Below are 20,747 nucleotides of genomic sequence, written 5' to 3'. Positions count from 1 at the left end.
GAAGCTGCTTTTAACAGGAGAGATTTGGAAACATAAAAATAAGTTCAACTTCGGGAGTGTTGAGTCTTTTAGAGTACACTGATTTAGTCCTCTGTTAATGGAGCCATCCAGTCCACTTAAAAGTTGCTCTGGGTCTTTTCCAGGGCTTCTGGGTACATGTCTTTCACATTTTCTTCCGTGAATGCCTTAAAGCAGTGGATTTAGGTGTTTATCTGGAGGTGGACTGTAAAAGCTGTGGAAGGTGGCGTTCATCGTGTGGTTTGGTGGACCTCAGCAAAGCCGGTGCCCTCCTCTCACCCTATCCCAGCAAATTGAACAGTGGACCCCAAAACCTCTCTCAAATCTCGTGACAGAGGTGTGGGAAGCAGGCTTTTTAGGAATAGTATGTTTTGCTTTGATATAAAAACATTTGTGCTCCAAATACTGATTTGATCCTAGGACAGGGCTACGTGCAGTGAGAAATAAACTGTTGCATCTGGTGAAGATACTTGTAGTAAAACTATATTTGGCACTTCGCTATTGAGATTTCTAGTCACTTAAAATCATTCGAGGATGTTAGTCTAGAGAGTTAGATGCAAAGGCATGGATTCTGTAGTCGAGTGAAGGGCCAGGGTTTTTAGGACATCCGAATCTCCAACCTTTCTGAAGCATCCGTGACTTGGGATTGGGACTATTTATGTTGTATCTGGGCAATTTCTATGTTAGAGGTCTGAGGATGGATTTAGGAGCTGGGTGGCTGGAAGTGGCCTAGCTATGCCTTTCCAACATTGCAGGGCGATGACATTTCATTTCAGTTCGGTGTGGAAGCGAGGGAGGAGGCTTTGAATTGCCACCTAATTCCTGCAGCGGCCGCTGCCGCTGAAGGCGAGCGCGTGTGCCAAGTTGCTCTCCAGTTGCACCTATTTTGCCAACAAAGGTTTATAACAGATCACCCAGGACAAAAAGAGCATTACCCACTCGAGGAGCCGCTGGAAACCTGGTTGCCCTTTGCTGCTTCTGCCTCCAATTTTTGGGGGGAGTGGGAGGGGAAGGGAAGTCGTAGGAGGCAATGGCGGCGGGGAGGGGGATGCAGCGAGAGGAGCCCCCGCTGGCACGGCCGGCCTGACCCATTCAGCGGGGCTGAATACGATAAATGCCGCTTTATCCTTTCTTGAAAGGAACAAGATAGCGCGGCCTAAATGCCTGGGTGTGCTTAAATAGGCAACTCTGGGACGCCGGAGTCGAGGGCGTTTGAAATCGGAGCTCCCCGCCAGCCGGGGAGCTGCCACAGGTCACCTGCCTCGCTCCATGGGGACCAGCCCAGGTCTGGCAAGAAATCGTCCACGGACGAATTGTAGTACAAATTCCTTTCTTTGTTGGTTGGCCTCTTTCACTAGACCATGGCCTATAAAAAATTGTGTAAAAACAATTCTTAAATATTATTTGAAAGGGCAAACGGCCACGCTGAAAGGTCTGACAGTTTGACATATAGCGCCTGGTTTTGCTCGCTGGGGAACGGGCGCGCGGAGCCCGGGCTCTCCTCCTGCTCCTTACAGGCTCCGGGTTTTTTTTTTAAATAGCGTCTGGTTGCTGTGCAGAGTCGCTGTGCTCCCAGCAATTTGACAGGCAACGAGTCTGCTTCAGTGATCTTAAATCCTTTTAGACTAATTTGCGAGCGAGCAGAAAAACAGCTAGCACCTTTGGATCCAGTGCTCAAAACCAGAGAATCAGGTATTGCCAATTAAAGTGCCATTTCCAACCATCATATCAAGACAGATTACTTGCAATTCCTCTGATAATGTCACGACGTGCCTAAAGAGAAAGCGAGCCGGAGTTTCTCCACGGACAAAGGATCCGCGTGGACCAAACTCATCGGCGACTGAGACGGAGGGAGCGTGATGCAGATTGTGCGTACGGCCGTGCATATGTGCAGGGTAAACGCGAGCGGTGCGCCTGCTCTGCCCCCCGAATAGCCACAGGCCATTCTGAAGAGCCTCTGGCCCCTCAGTCGCTGGCCTACTAGTTAATTGCCACATGGACTTCGTGACACATGGGCAGATAATATGACATTTTCGGTTTCTGTCACTAGCAAACGCCACGGCGTTGCTTGCACTAGTTGCTAAGAAGCTGTCAGAAACCATTAGCAGCTGGCTAAAGTTGCCCTATGGCATTTCCTCATGGCATCAGCAAAACAAGCATAAATCACCCAGCGGAGCCTCCCGCTATACTAATGAGGCTGTAAGCTTGTTTATGGACTAGCATCATTTCTATGATTATTTCCACCTTTTCAGTTCGCCTTCATTTGGCGGCAGGAGAAGTCAACTTCAGGAACGGAGTCGCCGCTGACATTTTACAAATGCGGTTCGTAGCTGCTACCGTGTGGCTGGTCAGTGGTGCTTCAAGTTTGTTTAGTGATCTTTAAAAAGAGGAAAAAAAGGGGGGAAAAAAAAAAGGGGGGGGGGGCAGGGGGGAATCTCTGGAGACCTCACAGAGGTGAGTGTATCGAGTTGCAAAGTAGATGGAAATACTAAAATCCACAATTGACCGTTTAGACTTCTCTCTGTGGTTTCAGTCTTTAACGGGATCAATTTTCCATTTAAAAAAAGTGGAAGAGGTTAAACAATTTATAAAAGTCTACTGAAGCATTTGCTCTTAGGACAGCCGGGTGCTTTCTTACCCTCTCCCTGCCTTTCACTTTCTCTAACTTGTGTTGGACGGGGCCAGGGTTTATTGTTTTAGGCTTTTCTGAACATGCACCAGTATTTACACTGGATTGAAAGCATTTGCTTCCAATGAAAATCTTGTCTTAGATTACAGCCCAGCAGTGTAATTTCCCTCCCAGATGGGAGTAAAGTAGCAGTATTTGCCTAAAAACAGTAGGAAGAACAAACTGTGCATTAAGCCAAGGCTGTTTTTGGCTTGAGCTAATGATGTAACAGAAACCTTTTATTTGGGATAGGTCACCGCCAGGGATTGAAGGAGGTGATCTGGCTCGCGCTTGAAAGGTTTCTCCATTGTATCTACATAAGTCTTCACTTAAAAAATCCTGTTCCTAATGCTTCTGCTTTCATACAGCAGAAATAAACAGGAAAGGTTCTGGGGAGTGTTATAGGTGGAATGCAGAAAGCTTTTCCTCCCCTAATGGAGGATATAATTCAGGTGCCCCGGAGGCATGCTTTCAGGAATTCTCTTGCCCGAGGTAATGGGAAGCTAAGGCTGCTTGAAGGCCTTGATTATCTATTGATGCACAAAGCTGGAAAAAAAAAGTCATCTCCCTTGGATTATAGTAGATATTTCCATAAATTATCAATGAGTCCTCCTCCCGTCAGGCACGAGGCGATGCCTGCTAAATTAATCTGAAGGGGGTTTGAAATGAGGAGAGAGTGTATTTTAAAAAAATGGGGGGGGGGGAGAGGGTGGGTGGACGATTGCAGGGAGGTGGTGAAAGGCAGTGTCATTAGGTTAGAAGCTTTTCATTTTTAATCAATGAATGCGTAATACTTTTCTTTTCCTTGTTTGCCTCTTGCAGACAGAAAGTGGATTAGCCCGTGGAATTTTAAATGCTGTTGAGTTGTTTCCTTTGCTCATGTTTCTTTTATGAATTATTATTTTATATGGTGAATTGCTTCCCTGTATAAAAGCCCTTTTTTACTTACTGGGCTTTCAAAGAATTTGTCGGATATCTGATTTCTTCATAAAAATCTTGTTTGTTTCTATAACTACCCAAGGTTACCATTTCATTAAAGACACAGGCCAAATCATAAGGACAATTATAAATTTGCCACGGTCAGTAAGGTACTAAAAAACACTAAAAATAATAACTTTCTTTGGTGCTGAAAGCTGTTCAAGAAATCATAATTTTGACAGTCTTTTTTTTTTTTTTAGTTTATTTTTAATTTTTATTCCTAACAGAGATAGTTTTGATTCAGCCCAATTCAGATGACTTTCTTGATCATTCTTGCTGAGGGGTGTAAAAAAACACTTGCCTAATAACATCACAACTCCATGTTGCTGCAAATACAGTGTCCTCAGAAGCCAGAATATGCTTACTGTTCAATCCACATGCAGAGAATGCAAAGACTGATTTGCTCTGTGGACTTGTTTATAAACTGCTTTCAGGGTTTGAAACAAAAATTGCATGCAAACTGGCCGGGCACTACAACTTTAGTTTTCCTTTGACCAGTAGCTTGTCAGCCCAGACCCAAGTTGGCTGCTACACAGTTACGTCCTCTTGTAGATGTGTTGCTAATGTGATGAGAACTGTCTGAGACCTTCTCTGCATTAAGGAAGTTCATTCTGGATCAGCTGTTGTTTAACGGGAGCAGACACCTATTATGAATATGGCACACCGGCACAAAGCAGGGTGTTAATTCTTACGGTGTATGTCAAATTGGTACCTGCTTATCCCAGTATGAATTTCTTTTGGCTGGGGCTGGGAAGAGGGGATGTCAGTTAGCTACCCATCTCCCATCAAAAAGTCAGGGGAAGCCAAACATCTATAAAAGACTTAACGTAAGCGATGCCCCAGTCCTCTGGTTGTTTCTGAATTTGGGGAGAGAATATGATGTTGCAAGAGAGCTTCATTCACCCCGCTTTTCACATGCCAGAGCGGGACTGGGCACCCAGCTTCGCACACATCATGGGGATGGGACACCATCAATACTTTCCTAATTGCCATCTCAGCCAAAGTAGCTGATTGGGATGAATTTTTGGAAAGTGACCTAGTGTGAAGAAAAGTCACCATTTCCATCTTTGCAAGCTGGATGCTTGCAAAAACTTTTTTTTTTTCCCCAAGCACTTTTTGTTTTGGGTTACAGTGCTGAATCCAGTGGCAGAAATGGTCACACTGTCCTTCAGGATAAACCAGAATGGGGCCGACACAGTCCTGAGACCCTCCCTCTCCCCATGTCTCTTCCCCCCCATCCCCTCAACCCCTGGTGAATTACGGTGTTAAAGAATTTATACCTCATTTAAATATTCATGCAGTTTATACCCAAAGCCAGGCTTCGGCTGAAGTATATAAAGGTAGCATAAGTCAAAATTTGATTCACTATATTTACAGGTGACGGCTTGGACAACAGTGTAGCTTCCCCCAGCACAGGTGATGATGATGATCCAGATAAGGACAAAAAGCGACATAAAAAGCGTGGCATCTTTCCCAAAGTAGCCACAAATATCATGAGGGCATGGCTGTTCCAGCATCTAACAGTAAGTGAACTCTAGATCACATATGCAAAATAAAACATGGAAAATGTCATAGTTGTAGTAGTCGTAGAAAGCAAAAAATACGTATGATGTTACTGACAGGCAGCTCAGGGAACTTTTCCGAGCAGAGTTGTTGTTGTTGCCTCATTTGCTAGATGCCAGGGGAAGAGCACGGAGTGTATGTTTTTATGGTTTTGGGGGTTTTTGTGTGTGTGTTGTTTTTAGATTTCTTTTTTTGGTTCGAGTTGCAGTTGTTAACAGGACGTCACCACAAAGTGTGACTAAGCTTATACTAATAACCTCGGAGACCTGTCCTGCCCCGCTGCTCGCACAGCTGCAGCTCCCCTTAGCTGACGTGGGAATCGCTGCTTCGGAGCAGAGAGCAGCGTTCGGCCCCTGGTTCTGTGCTCCAGAGAACCGCAGAAAATAATTGGGGAGATGAAAAACAAAGTAAAAAGCAAAGACCTTACTCAGATGTTTGTCAGAGATCATCAGAAGCTTCATGATGACAGGTCTGAATGTATCTGGTTTAATACCAAAGTATAATTTTTTTCTTTGAGACATTCTCATTCCCAGAGTGCAAGTTACCCCTGTATTTAATGTTATAAAGGGGTGGGGGGATGCGCAGCTATTTCTGTTGCCACAGCTACCTGTGTTGGTTTTTTTGTTTTTTTTTTTTTATTCCTGGGATTAGAAATCAAAGCTCTGGAAAGGTGTGTGGGCTTAAGCTGGATGCTGGAGCTTCTTTCAAGGCTTTATATTGTGTACCACACGTTCTAACGTTAGCATTTAGAAAAGTGTTTCTAATGCCATTCTCCTTTTTCATCAAATTGTGGTGATCTGTCACTGTGTTTTCATCCACTGCGGGCATGTGGGCCTTCAGCCCCAAGTTTTCTGTCTGAGCTTTTCTGTGCCAGGAGGATAAGGGCCAGGCGAGGGATGCCAGAGGTCTGCAGGTGGTAGTGAAGAACGGCTCTCGCCTCTAATCCCAGCGGCTGACTTTCTCCCCTGCCTGTAGTTAGGGTCAGGATGAAACCAGAAGCCGGCCAGCTTGCCCAGCCTGGGTGGGAGCCCTGCCAAGGGTATACTCATAAACTGGAGGAAGCGCTCATGCACATCACCCCTCCGTCCCCCGCTGAGCCAAGAAACCAGATATCTGCCGTGACTCTTGTCAGCACGGGGATCAGGCGGGGAATCCTGCCCCGCACGGTCCTGGGTTGCTATGAATGAACCTTCATGCTGGAGCACTACTCCTCCAAGGCCGGAGAGGGCCTCGGATATCTCCAAGTTAATCTCTCTCTCTGGCAGACTCTGTGTCAGCTGTGCCCCGGCTTTGCCAGCTCCTTAGCCCTGTCCCTGGTGCGTTCAGCGCATTGCTTCCAAAGGCTGAGGTCCCTTTTGGTTTTGGTGGCTCCCCGATTCTAGGTCCTCACCCAAGATGAGCTGACACCTGGTGTCTTTCTGCAGGTAGATGTGAGGTTAAGGACACCTGCCTCCAAGACGGTCCAGGGCTGCTGTGCCGGCAGCGATGCTCACACCAGCCTGATGCCGCTGGTTTAGGCTCTGGTTTGAGGACATGCCCTGGAAGCTCTGCAGTCAGGGCAAGGCACACCAGGGGACACTCAGCAACTGCATGTCAGTCCCCGTAGTTCCTAGCTGAAGAATTACAAATTAAGTAGTATATATCACTATTAACATTTTTTCCCTGGAAGTGGTCTGTAACTCTGTTGGTGCTAGTAAATTGAACATCACCCAGGGCCGTGCGCAGGAACGTGACAGTCTATCCTGTTAAACTGCTTGAGGAGTCTCCAACATGCTCTTAGCCTGGGCCAGCTACCACCCTCCAAACCCATTCCTGGGAACATGGTAGAAGACAGCAGGGGTGATTCCCAAAAGACCTTGTGGCAGGAGCCAGCCTGTGTTGAGCATGTAGCTACACGGGCTTTGCCTGCAGCTAGCTTCATGCACAGTCTCAGAACCAGAGAATGGACCCTACCACTGTTTCGTCTAGATTAGGTGTAGGGTGCAAGTGGTTTTTCACACTTCTGCTGTGCAGTAAATCGTGTGCAAAAGAGAACATGAGAGTGCCTGCGGAACTTGCTGCAGTGCTGGTAGTTGCCCCTGGGAGACAATATCTGGACATCTGCCTGTAAGGTGGTCTCTTCTTCTGGAAGGCTCAAATACAAAAAGACACACCCACCCCCCAGGACCTGTGCAATGAAGCTGCTGCATTTTCTACCTTGCAGCACTGAGCTAAAGCTTGCTTTAAAAATCTAGCATCCCCTGTGCAGATCCAGCCCAGCCAGATGAAGCATGCAGATTTATTGCAGGGCAGCTTTCTCTTCTGGCAGCATCATGGTAGGTCCAGGCTTGTCTGATCAGTTCAGTAAAGCAGAATTGTTTTACCCAGTCCAACCTTCTCCAGCTAGGACCTTGAGACAGACCTTTCAAATTGACTCTAGGTTGGGTCGTGGACAGTTTTGCCAAATTAAAACATGTCTGGACAACATTGTAGGCTCTTCCAAGCATGTGTTTCAGCTGGGATTGCTCCTGCTGGAGTGAGAAGGCACCAGAGAACTCATGCATCCAGAAGAGCAGTGGGTCTTGTGTGTGGAGGAAGGTGACCTCCAGGCAAGCATGTTGATAACATGGGAAGAGTCAACACTACAGTTAGCGCTAGAGCAATCTAACGTGTTGACAGGGTGCTCGGGGTGCTGTCCTCTCTGCAAAAAACCCCAGGCCCAAATCATGGCTGCAATCAGAGCCGAGCAGTAGGGGGGTGAGAGACTGAAGGAATTAGGACTCCAGTTCATTTACGAGGGTGTCTGGGCCTTACAACTGCTCTTATAACCCTACACACTGGCATGACGGTGTCCCGCCCCGGGCTCCTTGCTGCGGGAGGAAGGTCATCCTGAGGAGTGGTCAGCTGAGGAAACTAGATATCCCACATCATTTATTTATTTATTTATTATTAGCAAATTTGGTCATCCCTAGGGTGGACACGAGGTCCTCCCTAAAGCAGGAGGTGAGGATTCGGTAGAGAGGTGGTTCTGTTCAGGCAGGGGACATGTCAGGGTAGGCGATTCCTCCCTTTTGCCCCCAACGCTTAACCTGCCTTCAGTTTCCCATCTGGAAAATGGCAGGGAAGAAACGAGCAGCAGTTAGGCACGAAATCCAGCATCCCCTTGACCGCTGGTGCTTCCTAAGTGGGGTGTTATTTGGGAGCCCTCCTTTTCAAAGGCAATTTTTTTTTTCTCACAATTCTAATATCAGTGGCATGGAATTAAACAAAATAGACAGTAATTGTTGTGTCTTTCATACTAATGATTAATGGTTGGCAAGATTTAAAATAAATGTTGGACTAATATAATCTTTTTTAAGTGTGTAGGGTGGTTTAATTCCTTCTATGCAGTTACACCATCTCAGAGAGCATAAAGCCTTCCTCTGTGTACTGACTTCATTTCCCTAAGGTTTGTCCCTTAGTTCTCATTTCTCACTTCGGAGAAAATTCTTTTTTTTCTTTATTGAAGGAAAAAAAAAAAATCAAATGCAAGGCCATAGCCTCTCCGGTTGTTGAAGTGTTTGGGCAGTAGTTCCCACTCAGTGTCACGCTGCAACCCCCCCCATTATTTTGACTGATGTGCAGAACTGAGTTGACGTATGCCCAAAAGGTAGGCAAGCGCTGTCCTCTGCGGATGCAGGCAGTATGCTCTGAAACACTTCAGGGGATAAATTCATCCAAATTGCCCTTTTTTTTTCTTCCCTTTGGAATAATAACAACCAAAAAAATCAGCTAAAACAACAGCAAAAGCAGTGATCAGACTTACACTTAGGACTTTGCAGGATTTATTTTTAACTATTTGGTATTCTGACTTAATTTTGATTAAATGTCTGAGTTGAAAGAGCTGCCCAGGTTGGCCGTTAATTAGGCAAAACGTAGCTGTGGAGCTTGTTGAAATTTTTGATGGTAGATTATGACACTAGCCTGTAAATTTTGAGGTTTGTGAAATCTATTTTTAGGATTTTGCTATAAATTTGAAGTGGACGGAATGTCCTGTTTCTGTTTGGAGGGGGGAAAAAAAAAGGCTACTAATAGTTTGGTGAAGCTGTGAGGACATTCCCAAAGTATAAAAGTTGAGCCAAAAATGAGGGGAGGTTTGTGGCATCAGATGAACATCAAATGCCATGGCAGGGTCTTGAGGAGGGACTGAGGTGAACCAGTCCTGTGCTGGAGCTGGGCTCCAGAGAGAGTTGCCCTAAGGATAATTTCAGGGTGTGCTGCAGCACGGCAACATTTTGCTGGCCCTCTTTTTTTTTTTTTTTTCTTTTAATTATTATTTCTTGGATCACTCAACATTCAGGGATCATACCTCACCACCATTTTTCAAACAGATCTCCCAGCTGTAATGTATAGCCCTCAGCAGGGATTGCAAAATAAGGGAAAAGCTTGGAGGAAGGGAAGGGAAAAAATAATCTTGCCTATGACCAGATCTGTGTAAATTTAATTGTGGCAACAGGATTAGTTTCTGCTTCAACCCATGCTATGCTTTTGTCCCAGCAGTAGTACCTTTTTGGTTCAAAACTGGAAGAAGGGAGTTTGAGGGGGTGTCTTTTCAAGTGTTTTGTTTGCTCATTGTGAATTCTCTGCATTCTTTAAATCCAGCTTCATTTAAAATGTTGAGATTCAAACCTCATTTTGGGGATTATACGATGTAATTGGTTTGTTATATGATGAGTATTTGATGATCTTCACGTTCATCATCTAATCAGACAAAAAAAGCCATAAAATTATAATCCCAAAAGATGTTTAATAACAATTTAAACTATTGAAGGCTTTATTTAAGCACATTAGGGGATTATAAACTACTTTTTTTTAATGGTGCCAAGAGGTAGATTCAAGGACTTCAAACACCTTTTAAAAAACAAATTGCCATGATTTAAAAAAATGAATGGGCCAAGGATTTCTTTCATGTAAATCCCATAATTTAATCATTATTTTTAACTGCTTTTAAAACAATTTCCTTAAGAGGTTAAATCTTACTGAAATGGGAGACTGAGCAGAAAGTAAAAGACGTGGCTGAAACGTGTTGACTTTACAGTAAAAGTGAAAGGTTTTTTTTCTATTATGCATTTTGATTTTGAAGCTTTATTGATCACCTGATGCCATTCTATTAAACAAGAAAACGTGTAATAAGCAATATGCAATCTATTTAGCAAAGCTGTTATTTGTATAAAAGAATTTATTGGAGGCAGGTATTTGAAGGAAGCACTTTATATCCACATCTAGCTGAGAAAAATAGTCCCCATTGCTTCAAGGATGTTATTCTGATAGAAAAATACTATTACACCACTTAGTTCTGTAAGTTTTGTTTATGTATGAATATTTTACAGGCTAGCTAAGGTTAAAGCAAGTGGATTTCAAGTCTTCTCTCATCCCTCCATGGCTATGAGATACTGCCTTGGGAGGAGCATGGGGTTAATTTGGCTTCCTGCCCCTACTTCCCGTGTGGGATGCTTGTCCAGTTTTGGAAAGGGGTATAGCGAGAGGGCAGATGGGTACAAAGCTAAGCTGCTGAAAACATAAAAAGGGGAAATAATTGGCTAAAACCAGCAAGGATTTTCTTTGCTCTCCTCTCGAGAGGGTTTGAAAGCATTAAAACAAAACACCCCCCCTGAAAGCACAACTTGCAATGACTCTCCGTCCTGCACCAACTGATACTTGCTCTGCAAAATGCCAAGGGCTCCTGGAGCTCGTCTGCATAACAGGGGTCATATTTCCATATATTGGACTCGGGGTGGGGGAGGAGGGGGTTCCCCCCCTTCATCCCAAATATGCCAAGTCTCCTCTTTCACTTGATTTTATTGTGGGCGAAGCTGTAAAAATCTTTCTTCCACATCTGCAAGACTTCTTAGTGCCAGCTGTCCCAAATTCCTGGGAAAAGCCAGGCATTTTTAGCTTGCCTTCGGTCACTCGTGCACTGCCATCCCCTCAGCTGGGAAGGCGGGAGCCAGGGCTCCTCCTGCTCCCAGCAGCAGGAAGACTTGCCGGAGCAGCAAGCAAAAGCATCCGTCACAGGTTGGTGCAAGTAACTCACGATGAGGGTCCTCAGCTCCTCTCTGCTGGTGGAGGTGCTGTGGCAGTCGTCTTCAATGGGAGAAAATGGGAAATGTTATTACGGCAGAAGATAATTATTCCAAGGCTCTATCAGAATTTAATTGAGAGCTCCAGAAAGGAGGACAAACAGGATTTAGGTAACTTGGTTTGAATTAACTTCTTAACCCTTCAGCCCTCCCAGAGTTTGATGGAGGACACTGACTGTCAAAATTTGTTGGTTTGACCTGCTGTCCAACCTCCAAGGTTTGGTCCATTTTCTAGTGTGGGTGAATTTTGCCATTTTTAAAGAGAACTGTTGTTTTTTGGGGGATACCCTTGGCAATGCTGCTGTTGATCCAGTTTCATGATTTCTTGGAAAGCGCATGTCTCATGTACTGAGATCTCATGCTGTCCTATAGATTATTTAAGTTTCCAGTGCTGAGCTGTGCTACAAACCTTTGGGTTTAGATCAGAAAGGAAAAATGTAGGGTGCTTTAGTCAGTTGGTTCAAGGAAAACAGATTCCTCATTTAGGCTCTTCTCAGGTTCAGAAGTGTGGTGTAATTACAACATCTGGGTTTTTCATATCTGTGATTCAGTCTCATTTCTGATGAAGACAACCATCATGTTCTTTTAAACTATGTGGTATGAGACATCTCATCCTGGGCTCCTCACAGGTCTCAGGAATAACAGCGGTCCAGGGATGTATTTTGGTTGAAATCAGAAGGTGCCCAACAGCCTGGGCTAGATTTTAGAGAGAGTGACTATTCTCGAAGGGCTATCTTACTTACCCTTTTCCCAGTTTTCCCCAGTTTCCACCTTGGAGGCACTGTTGTACCAATGTGGAAGCCACCAGCATGTTAAAGAATTTGAATTATTTGGAAGCTGCTGAAACACGTTAGTATTTACACACCAGAAGAATTTCACATCTGAGTAGAAGCAAGGGAATACTGAAAAGTTGAAACATGATAAACATTAATTCAGATGTTAAATTACACTTGCTCTGGTTGTCCTAGAACTCTTTTTGTTTGCATAAATATTCTGGGAAATGAGTTTACCAGCAAGAATGTTTGCAGTAATAAGGATTTTTAAGTCAACAGTAGATGCTTTGCTTTCTTCTCCACCCTCTCCTTTCTTTTTTAATTTTGCAGCTGTGATATTTTGCGTGTGCAACTTCATTTTTCAAATTAGCCTCTTCAGTCAAGGCACAGAAATGTGTTACGTGACATGCTGTCTTTCTACAGTCAAAGCAGACGTACAAAATTCAAGTATCACATTTGGAAAGGGAAGAGGGGGAGGGAAAAAATCTGAGCACCAATTTGTAAATCTGGAAGTATCCACGGAAATATTTTGGTGAATAATTTGCAATACGAAGTACACCAAAGGCAACAACAGTATCTTGGCAAGCAGTTGGTGAGCAGGAAATGAGGATAAATTCATGGGCTCAGTTGTTCATTATTAGTTGTTTGTTTAGCTTGTCCTCTAACACAGTTGCTACAAAAGAGCCTATGTTGATTCTCAGATATGCTAATGTATATAAGCGCCAGCGTTAATTTTTTATTGGCAATCTCTTAACTCTTGAAGGAGTTTCACAGCGCACCCAGTGTAAGCTAGTGAGTGACTTAATCAGATCAGGTAAAGTGCCAAAATATGAGGCACCAAACCAGTTGGGCGCATATCTGATGAGATGTGTTAATCTGCGGTGTAAGATAAGCTGCCTTTCAAATAGGGTCACATTTGGAAGTGGTACATCAAGTTGTGTAAGATGCATTCCCTTCCTCTGGCATGGAGTGTCCTACATCTGTTTGCACGAACTTAACCCTTGTCTGAATGAACCGAAACGGTGATATTGCTGTGAATATAGTCTGTTTGTTGCTGCAGGACGGGCATGAGAAGTGAGTTGGTTTTTCACCTGTTTTAAAAGTTTTGGTTCCCTTTTCCTGCATTTACCTTCAGCTAAACGGAATCTGCACTGTTATAGATTACATGTTTTTTTCTCATTGCATATATTCCAGGAGCCCTAATTCCTAATATTAACTGGTTTTGTTTACTGTCTGCCCATCAAAATTATCCACCAAAAACTTTTCTTGTGGAAGGGAATTTTTTTTTTGTTGATGGGAAGTTAAAAATTTCTGTGGACAATGGCATCCTCTCCCCCAAAATGCTCAGCTGAACATCCATTTTTCAACATATGAACAAACGTATTGATCAGACCCACCTTTGCACTTCCAGCTCCTCACCCTGTAAGCTACAGCAATGCTAAATATATGTATAGAGAGAAGGTAAGTAGGCAGAAAAGAGTTTAAGTTAATATGTAGTTATCTAATTTACCTCGCCTTTTGCATCATTGCCTGATTTAGACCCATAGTATTTAGTAGAGTACTCGTTTCACTTCAGTGGTGGGCCATCATTTTAATAAGGCAAGGTCTAGGAGACTTACTACTGCATCTTCTGCTTTATGAACCAGAAATTTCTGCCCAGAAAGTGCTTCTCAGATTTTAGGTATAGCATGAATATTCCTTTCTTGGCTACTGGTTGACCTTTTCTAATCCAACCTGTACAGGATAAGATATTTTGGAAGTACGTTTTAAAACAAACCCATATTTCCACTATGAGGCTCTGTACCAGTGATGGAAAAAGGGAGGTAGTCACATTAGTGACACTGAAGTGTGACCTGAGTCACACTAGTAACGCCAAGGGTCTGTCCATGATATAAATATGTTTTTCAAGGACTTACTTTGAACTCAGAGGGGAAACGGTGGGACTCTACCTTAGGTGGCTTGCTCTATTCATTAACTAAAGTCAACTTTGAAGTGAAGCTCTTCTTCCTAGACAACCTGTATTCATGTCAACCAGAGCTTTTGGGGTCCCTAGGTGATACTTCTGGGCAGGTAAATGCCATATTAGATGAATCTGGCTAATTAATAGATTAGTTGGCAGAACTCTGCTTATTTGCTGGGAACTTTGTGCTGATGCGGGAGTTGCGCTGTGCTTGTGTGGGAATGGCAAAGAGGAGAAGCCCTTGATTTTGTTCTGGAAACCTGAGTGTGGGTCCATCAGTGCAGCAGGTTGTAAACCCCGGAGGGTCATAAGCTGCAGTTGGGGGCAGAATAATTTTGAAGCTGGTAATAACCAGAATCTTAGGATTCTTAGGAACAAAATGCAATTTTAGTAATGTTTTCATAAACAGCGGTAATGGCGGCATTTTAGTAAACAGTGGCATTAGTTGCATCAAAATTGCACCACATTGGCTTTTAAATTACTCCACCTGTCTGCATGAATAGGATTTTCAATGTCGAGGCACACAGACAGCTGCTGCTAGTGGGTTTTTTTTTTTTTTTTTTTCCTCCCTGTGCAGATAATGCTGGCAAAGCTGCAGCCATCAAGGCCTGGTTTCTGATGTAAAACGGTACCTGACCTACTGGCTCTGGTGCTACAAAAGGAACAGCTTTAATTACTAATGGCCGTGTTTTAGTTTTGTACTTGTTGATGTAAAAAAATGTCATCTTAGAGCGGCGTAACCCCAGGTTCACTTCCACCAGCGATGTTACACTGGCTGCAATTATTTTCAAAATCATTCGTGTTACTCGGTGGCAGCTTAAAATCCTGCCTTGTTAGCGCTCAGATAATTAGCAGGGGTCTGGCCCTCCAGGTCCCTCTGCCCCCGAGTCCCGCTGGTTCCCCTGCGCCTCGGAGGGCCGTACCGGGGTGAAATAGGAATTGCGCTTACAAATCCCACGCGATTTATTTCTAGGACCGTCCCTCCCTCGTATTAGGTGGGCGTAATACCCAGGGATTTGGGGGCCAAATTCCGCCCTCCCCGTTAGACCCCCTGGAAGCCGGAGGGGTTGCGTGGAAGTGAAGTCAGGGCACGAAGGATGCCGTGCTGGCTAATAAGGCTGATACGCTGCCTGACGCCATCTCACCGGGGTTGAGTTTGGTTGGGATGTTCCGCTTACCAGCCTCGTGCTGGGCTTTAAAAGGGTTAAAGGCGATAACGGTGCCATTAAAAATCCAGCTTGCCAATGAGCTATTTTGTACGAATGGTATAAATATAAGATACACTTGTCTGGCTCATTTGCAAGCATTCTTTTTGACTTCTTTCGCACAACTGGTGTTTTTGTGTTTAATTTAACAAGAAATGAGTAGTAAATGAAAGCTGCTGCCTGAAATCCCACTGTGAGCGTGTTTTGCACTTGGCTCCCCAGTGAAAAGGCAATTTGTGAAATTATGTGATAGAGTAATTAGATGAAGCCAGGGCTTCTGATTGTTGCCATGCTTATGTGGTAAAGGTTTGCTGGGGGGGGGGGGCGGAAACAAACCCATGGATTATTACCCTGGCAAGTTGGCTCAAAGCTTCTTCATTTATTTGTAAACAGAATATTTAGTGACCGCATAGGAAGTAGCTGTAATCACCAGCTCGTAAAGAAACCACAGCAGAGCTTTTGGATTCTTACGGAGTGCTCATATAAAATTTAAGCTGGGAGGCAGAATCCCTGTTAATGTAATTAGGATCTAATTTACCACCCTTTGCACACAGATGTAATAATGTCTAGATATTTATTCTATCTTTAAGCACATTACATATACCTCAGTGCAGCAGTTACTGAACAGAAACAGGTGTGAGCACTTTCCGGATTCATTTTTACACTGTAAACACACAGCGATTTAAGAGGAAATATTTACCAAAAAAAATGAGGGGAAAGAATGTCTGCAAATGAGGCAGTAATGGACAGTTGCCCTTTATGTACTGATGGATTTCTCAATGGTTAAGTAAATTAAAGCAAATGCTAGAAAAATCAATAGGCTTGCAGAGTCTTGGTTGTGCCTCATAGACTTCAGGACAGAATGACAGATGTGGTGCATATGACCCATTTAAGTATTAATGCTTGGGAAATTGCCTCTGCGTGCAAGGTTATAGGCCTAGAAATATTGTTATATTAAATTACAGACAATAATATTTTTAAGTATATATGGAATTTATACGTTTCAGTTTAGTTGTTCTTTGGCGTTACATTTGTCCTGGAAGATTAGTTGCGTAGTTGTTTCTGGAACGGTAAATCAGGTTTAAAAATGTTCAAGCAGTGAATTGTCTTTCCAGGGCTGCTGCGGACCGGCGAGCGTGTTGCACGCTACAGGGGCACGGCGAATGTGTTAAATAAGAGCCATGTAGCCAATGTGTTCACTAGCAAATGTAGCATATAAGCAAGTCTAAATTAAATGTCATTAAAAGGCGGTTTTCTAAATGGTGAGAGGGCTTGCATGATATGTAGGATCGCTGTTAAATCAGGTTATTCTGTATGACTAAATACAAAGTGAAATACGAAGTGCGTGGTCGAGATGAGCTAAGTAAGGTAACCACCAAGTCGAATCTTTCTCGCCAGCTTCTGCACGCGCCGCGATTGGAAGGGGTGACTTTGCGGGGGTGGGATGAGTAAAAACTGACCCCGCGCAGAAATTCTCCCAAAATAGAGACGTCATGATTAACCCAGCCAGGCAGACAGGCTCTAGATGAGAGAGTGTTTGCCACCTCTGACTTCTGTCATCTCTTGCCGTACTTCCACCAAGGCAGCGGGGAAGTAGACCGAGTTAATTGTCTCTTTGTGGCATCGCTGGCAGGAGGACCGTGAAAATAGCTGGGACCCCGATTTCGGTGTTGGCGTGAAGGCAAGAGCAGCGTGTTTGCCATGTTTGCTGTCGGTGACAGCCCGGCATACCTTGCCAGTTATCCTGACTTCACCCCAAACGTCTGTTTCTGTGCAGGGAGCGGCGGATGCATTTTATATACAACTCCTGTGTTTAATATTAAAGGGACCTTGAGACTTTCACAATAACATTCCTATTCCTTGCTGAAAGCCTTGCATGGAAAGTGTCGTATGCCTTTCAAGCATTTATTCTCACGTTTTACTGCCATTTGTGTAACAGATATTTTTTCCTTTCTTTTTTTTTTTATGTTTTTTTTCTTGATCATCTCTGATATCTCTGATATTTGAAGTTTGGGTACCACTGTCTCCTTTCTGGCTCCCCCTTTTCTCACTTTTCCTTTTCCCTAAAGCACGAAAACTCACTGGGGAATAAAACAAAGCGTGTCCACGGGGTATAAGGGCTGCACACCGCTACTGGGAGTGCCGGCAAGATGACGACATTGCAGAAGGGCAGGTTATTACTTTTGGGTCTATTGAGGATGTATTTGCGTATGGAGGCTGGATGAGAGCGACTGGTGCTGAGGGCTGTCAGGCCGGGGCTGAGTGATGACAGACCCTTGTCATTTGCCCGCATCCAGCTTCATTGCTATGGTGACAACGTGCGGTGATGAAAGTTGCCGCCGAGGGTTGGACAGCATCCTCCATGGTTGCCGTAGCCGGCAGCATCTTTGCGACAGCGTGTTCGAGCTGCTAATGGCCCTCGGTGTCGGAGCGGCACCAAATCTCCAATGACAGAAACTCCGCGCAGGTTTTTGGGTACATGGGGAAATCGCTCCTGGTGCTGTTGCCAGCCTCAGCAACTTCTTGCATTGGTGACAAAAATTGTCTTTACCTGTTTTAGTCCTTTTTATGTCCCTCATGGTGGATTTCCTTGATTTATTTGGTGTGACACACAAGCTAGGATATATTCTGTTTTTCCAGCCTGGCACTTACCTGTGTGGCGGCACGGGATGGCTGTCGTCCTCCTCCTGCCGCACGTAAAGCAAACATATTAATCAGCATTTAGGTGATGACCGCTTTCGTTAAATATGCTTGCAAGGGGCCCCGGTGAACAGGCTCTTTTGTTCCTGGCCAAACCAGGAGGGATCAAAGGTCAGCGGGAACCCAGAAGCCATCAGTCAGGGCGGGTTTTGCTGGGTCCTGGGGTTGTCGGCTCCATAGTCACCCCTGGCAACCTGGGCGGCTGCCCGCTTGCCTTCCCCACTGCCTGGCACAGAAGCAGAGCATCCGCTCTCCCAGTCGCCGTAAAAAGATGCTGACATAAAGTCGGCATTTGAAATACAGCGCAAGCATTGCCGTGCACCTCTTTGTTATCGAAGTCATTTGAGAGCGAGATTAGACAAAAGATACGTTGGCTTTGTAGCAATTGTTTTACAGCGTTCATCTTTAGGATGCATTTTAAAGCTGCAAATTCGTTTTTGGTTTAGCGGCAAATGGCAACTCAGAAAGAAGCAGCAGCATGCTCCTGAAACGTGCTTCTACACTTTTGAATGTAAAAGTTCACTTTTAAAACAATTTCTGGTATGGCATTTATTTCCTTGGAGCAGATCGATTTATTTTTTCCCCCCTCCCTGTGATGTTAAAGTACATTTGGCAGTAATCAGTTTATCCTTATTAGAAGCCATGGTAAAAGGCATAGTTGCTGAGTCAATTCGCTCCGTTTACTTCCCCTATTGAGCCTTAATGTGTCCCAGTCCCCACCCCTTACAGTGAAAACATCATCAATTATAGGGCTGACAGGAGCCTGGGACTCAGTATAAGTTGCTCCTTGGGGTTATTCATCTTGCACCAAAAAAACTGGCACTCAGCAACATTCATCACTTCCCCCTACCTAAAATGATTGAGTTAAACGGTGGGGTGAATTATCAGAGGGGAAAAAAAGGGGGAAAACCAAGTTTGAGTGCATCAGAGGCAACTTTGAGCTCACACAGCAGGAGAAATAGAGCCATCAGCTGATGTGAACGCTTCCCACTGCAGTTTAATATTGCTGCTGAAGCTGGAGGGAGGCTCAGTTAGCCTTCAGCCAGACGCCTTACGGTGCTGCTCCTCACGGCCTGACCTGCAAGAGCTTTTCTGTTTTGGCACCTGTGCTGGAAAAGCAGCTTCAGCACTGGAAAAGCAGCTTCAGCGCTGCTGCTGCGGAGGTGTGCTGGGTGCCCAACCCTCTGTTGGCTCTTTAGGGTGAAATACATTTCAAACGCTTCTCAGTTTGCTCCAGTTTGCTCCCACAATACATATATTTGTTCCAAATGCCCTGAATCCCCTCTGGTGGGAAATATGTCAATGCAGGATCTTCGTTCTTAAATCTTTTTCTCCAAAACCTCCAGAAATACAAAAGCACCGAATAAAATGTGCTTTGTTACCATCACCTCCCCTCCCAACAAAACAAAGCAAAAAAAAGCCCAGCCAGCTGAGCGAATCCGAACATCAAAACCTCACACTTGGGGATTATTTAAATTTTCAAAGTTATCTTGAGGGAAAAAAAAAAAAAAAGACTCTGCTTCCCTTTGCCCCAAAATATAATGCAGTGACGATAAGGCAGGAGAAATTCCCTTAGCTGTACACCTAGCTTGTGTTTACGCCTGGTGCTGCGGTTAGATGGTTGTCTAAATAAACAGAGATTAGGTGGAGGGCTTTATCTCAAAGCTGGCACTGGTTATCACACCGCTTCCTCCCACTCCCTCCCTCTGATTGTGAGTTGTATAAGAAGACTTAGCAAGCATAACTTACAGCCGATAACCTTTGAATGTTAGTTCAAGGAAGCTGTGCCATAGTAACAAAAAAGAAAAATCATGCAACCTCTATCGCAGCCTATTCGAACGAGCGGTAATTTGACCATAACGCCCATTTAAAAGAAGAAATACTTGGTAAGCTTTTTGCTTTGAGAGCCCTATTTGAATTTGGCCTGATCAATAATTTTAATATTTGAACAGTAGTAAAAGGTGCCAGGAATGAACTCATGTTTGTTCTTCAAATCATCTCTCTACTGGGGGTCTTATTTTTAACTGGCTTTAACAAAGGGAAGCTGTAATGTTTCATTTGGACAAATTGCTCCAGCTGTGCAGTTGGGGGTTGAATTGATCTTGACGCAGCCCTGGTAGAAGCCACTGTTGACATTTGCGTTTGATGGTAAATGATATATATATACACCCGCGTGCGGGACATAAAAAGAGGCTGCCAGGTAACGGGTGGCTTATGGCCTTCCGTAAAACCAAACAAGCAAACTCCTCGTGGTTCTGCATGGGCGTGAAATCAAAATACATCTTTTCCGAGTGTATCTTGGCATACTGATGGGGTACATGCAACATGTGAAGAGGAGGAGAAAGGTCTTTGGGGTCCTTGCGACATGCCTTCCAAACAAAAAAACCCCACCAAACCCATAACCAGGGAGAGGAAGGAGGGGGAAGGCGTCCACGCGCTACCGCAAGGCAATGTCATCATGATGTTGGGAAGCCAACTCACAGCGAGCGGGTGAGCGCGGGCATCTCTGCCCTTGTCGTTCAGATTACCGTAGTGCCACGCGCCCAGTTACACAATGCGTAAAGGCGAGGGTTATTTCTAGGACAGATAATTGAACATTAATACTCGTTGACATTGTCGTAGGAATGATATGTCAAGCTGACAGGGCCTATGTGGTTACATCTGCTGATCGGCTGCAGACGAAGGGGATGTTTGGCAGATCAGACCCGGGGCCTTGCCGCCGCCAAGCCAGGGATGATACAGCCATTAATCATGAGCTACCATCTTGGGCTACCTTCCCTAACA

At 44.5% G+C, this 20,747-nt stretch overlaps 1 protein-coding gene across 2 annotated transcripts in view; it reads left to right on the top strand.

Annotated features, from left to right (window-relative positions):
* MEIS1 (Meis homeobox 1) overlaps positions 1-20,747 on the top strand; it is a 110,049-nt gene that overhangs the window by 52,756 nt on the left and 36,546 nt on the right. For both annotated transcript variants that reach the window (XM_075708477.1, XM_075708478.1), the window contains exon 8: positions 5,042-5,187. In XM_075708477.1, coding sequence (XP_075564592.1) covers positions 5,042-5,187 — 146 coding nt within the window. The remainder of the gene's footprint in view (positions 1-5,041; positions 5,188-20,747) is intronic.

This window comes from Pelecanus crispus, chromosome 3 (genome assembly GCF_030463565.1).
Source record: "Pelecanus crispus isolate bPelCri1 chromosome 3, bPelCri1.pri, whole genome shotgun sequence".
Classification (NCBI taxonomy): Eukaryota; Metazoa; Chordata; class Aves; order Pelecaniformes; family Pelecanidae; genus Pelecanus; species Pelecanus crispus.
Note: the sequence above shows the minus strand (reverse complement) of the source record. Positions and strands in the feature narration are given on the sequence as shown.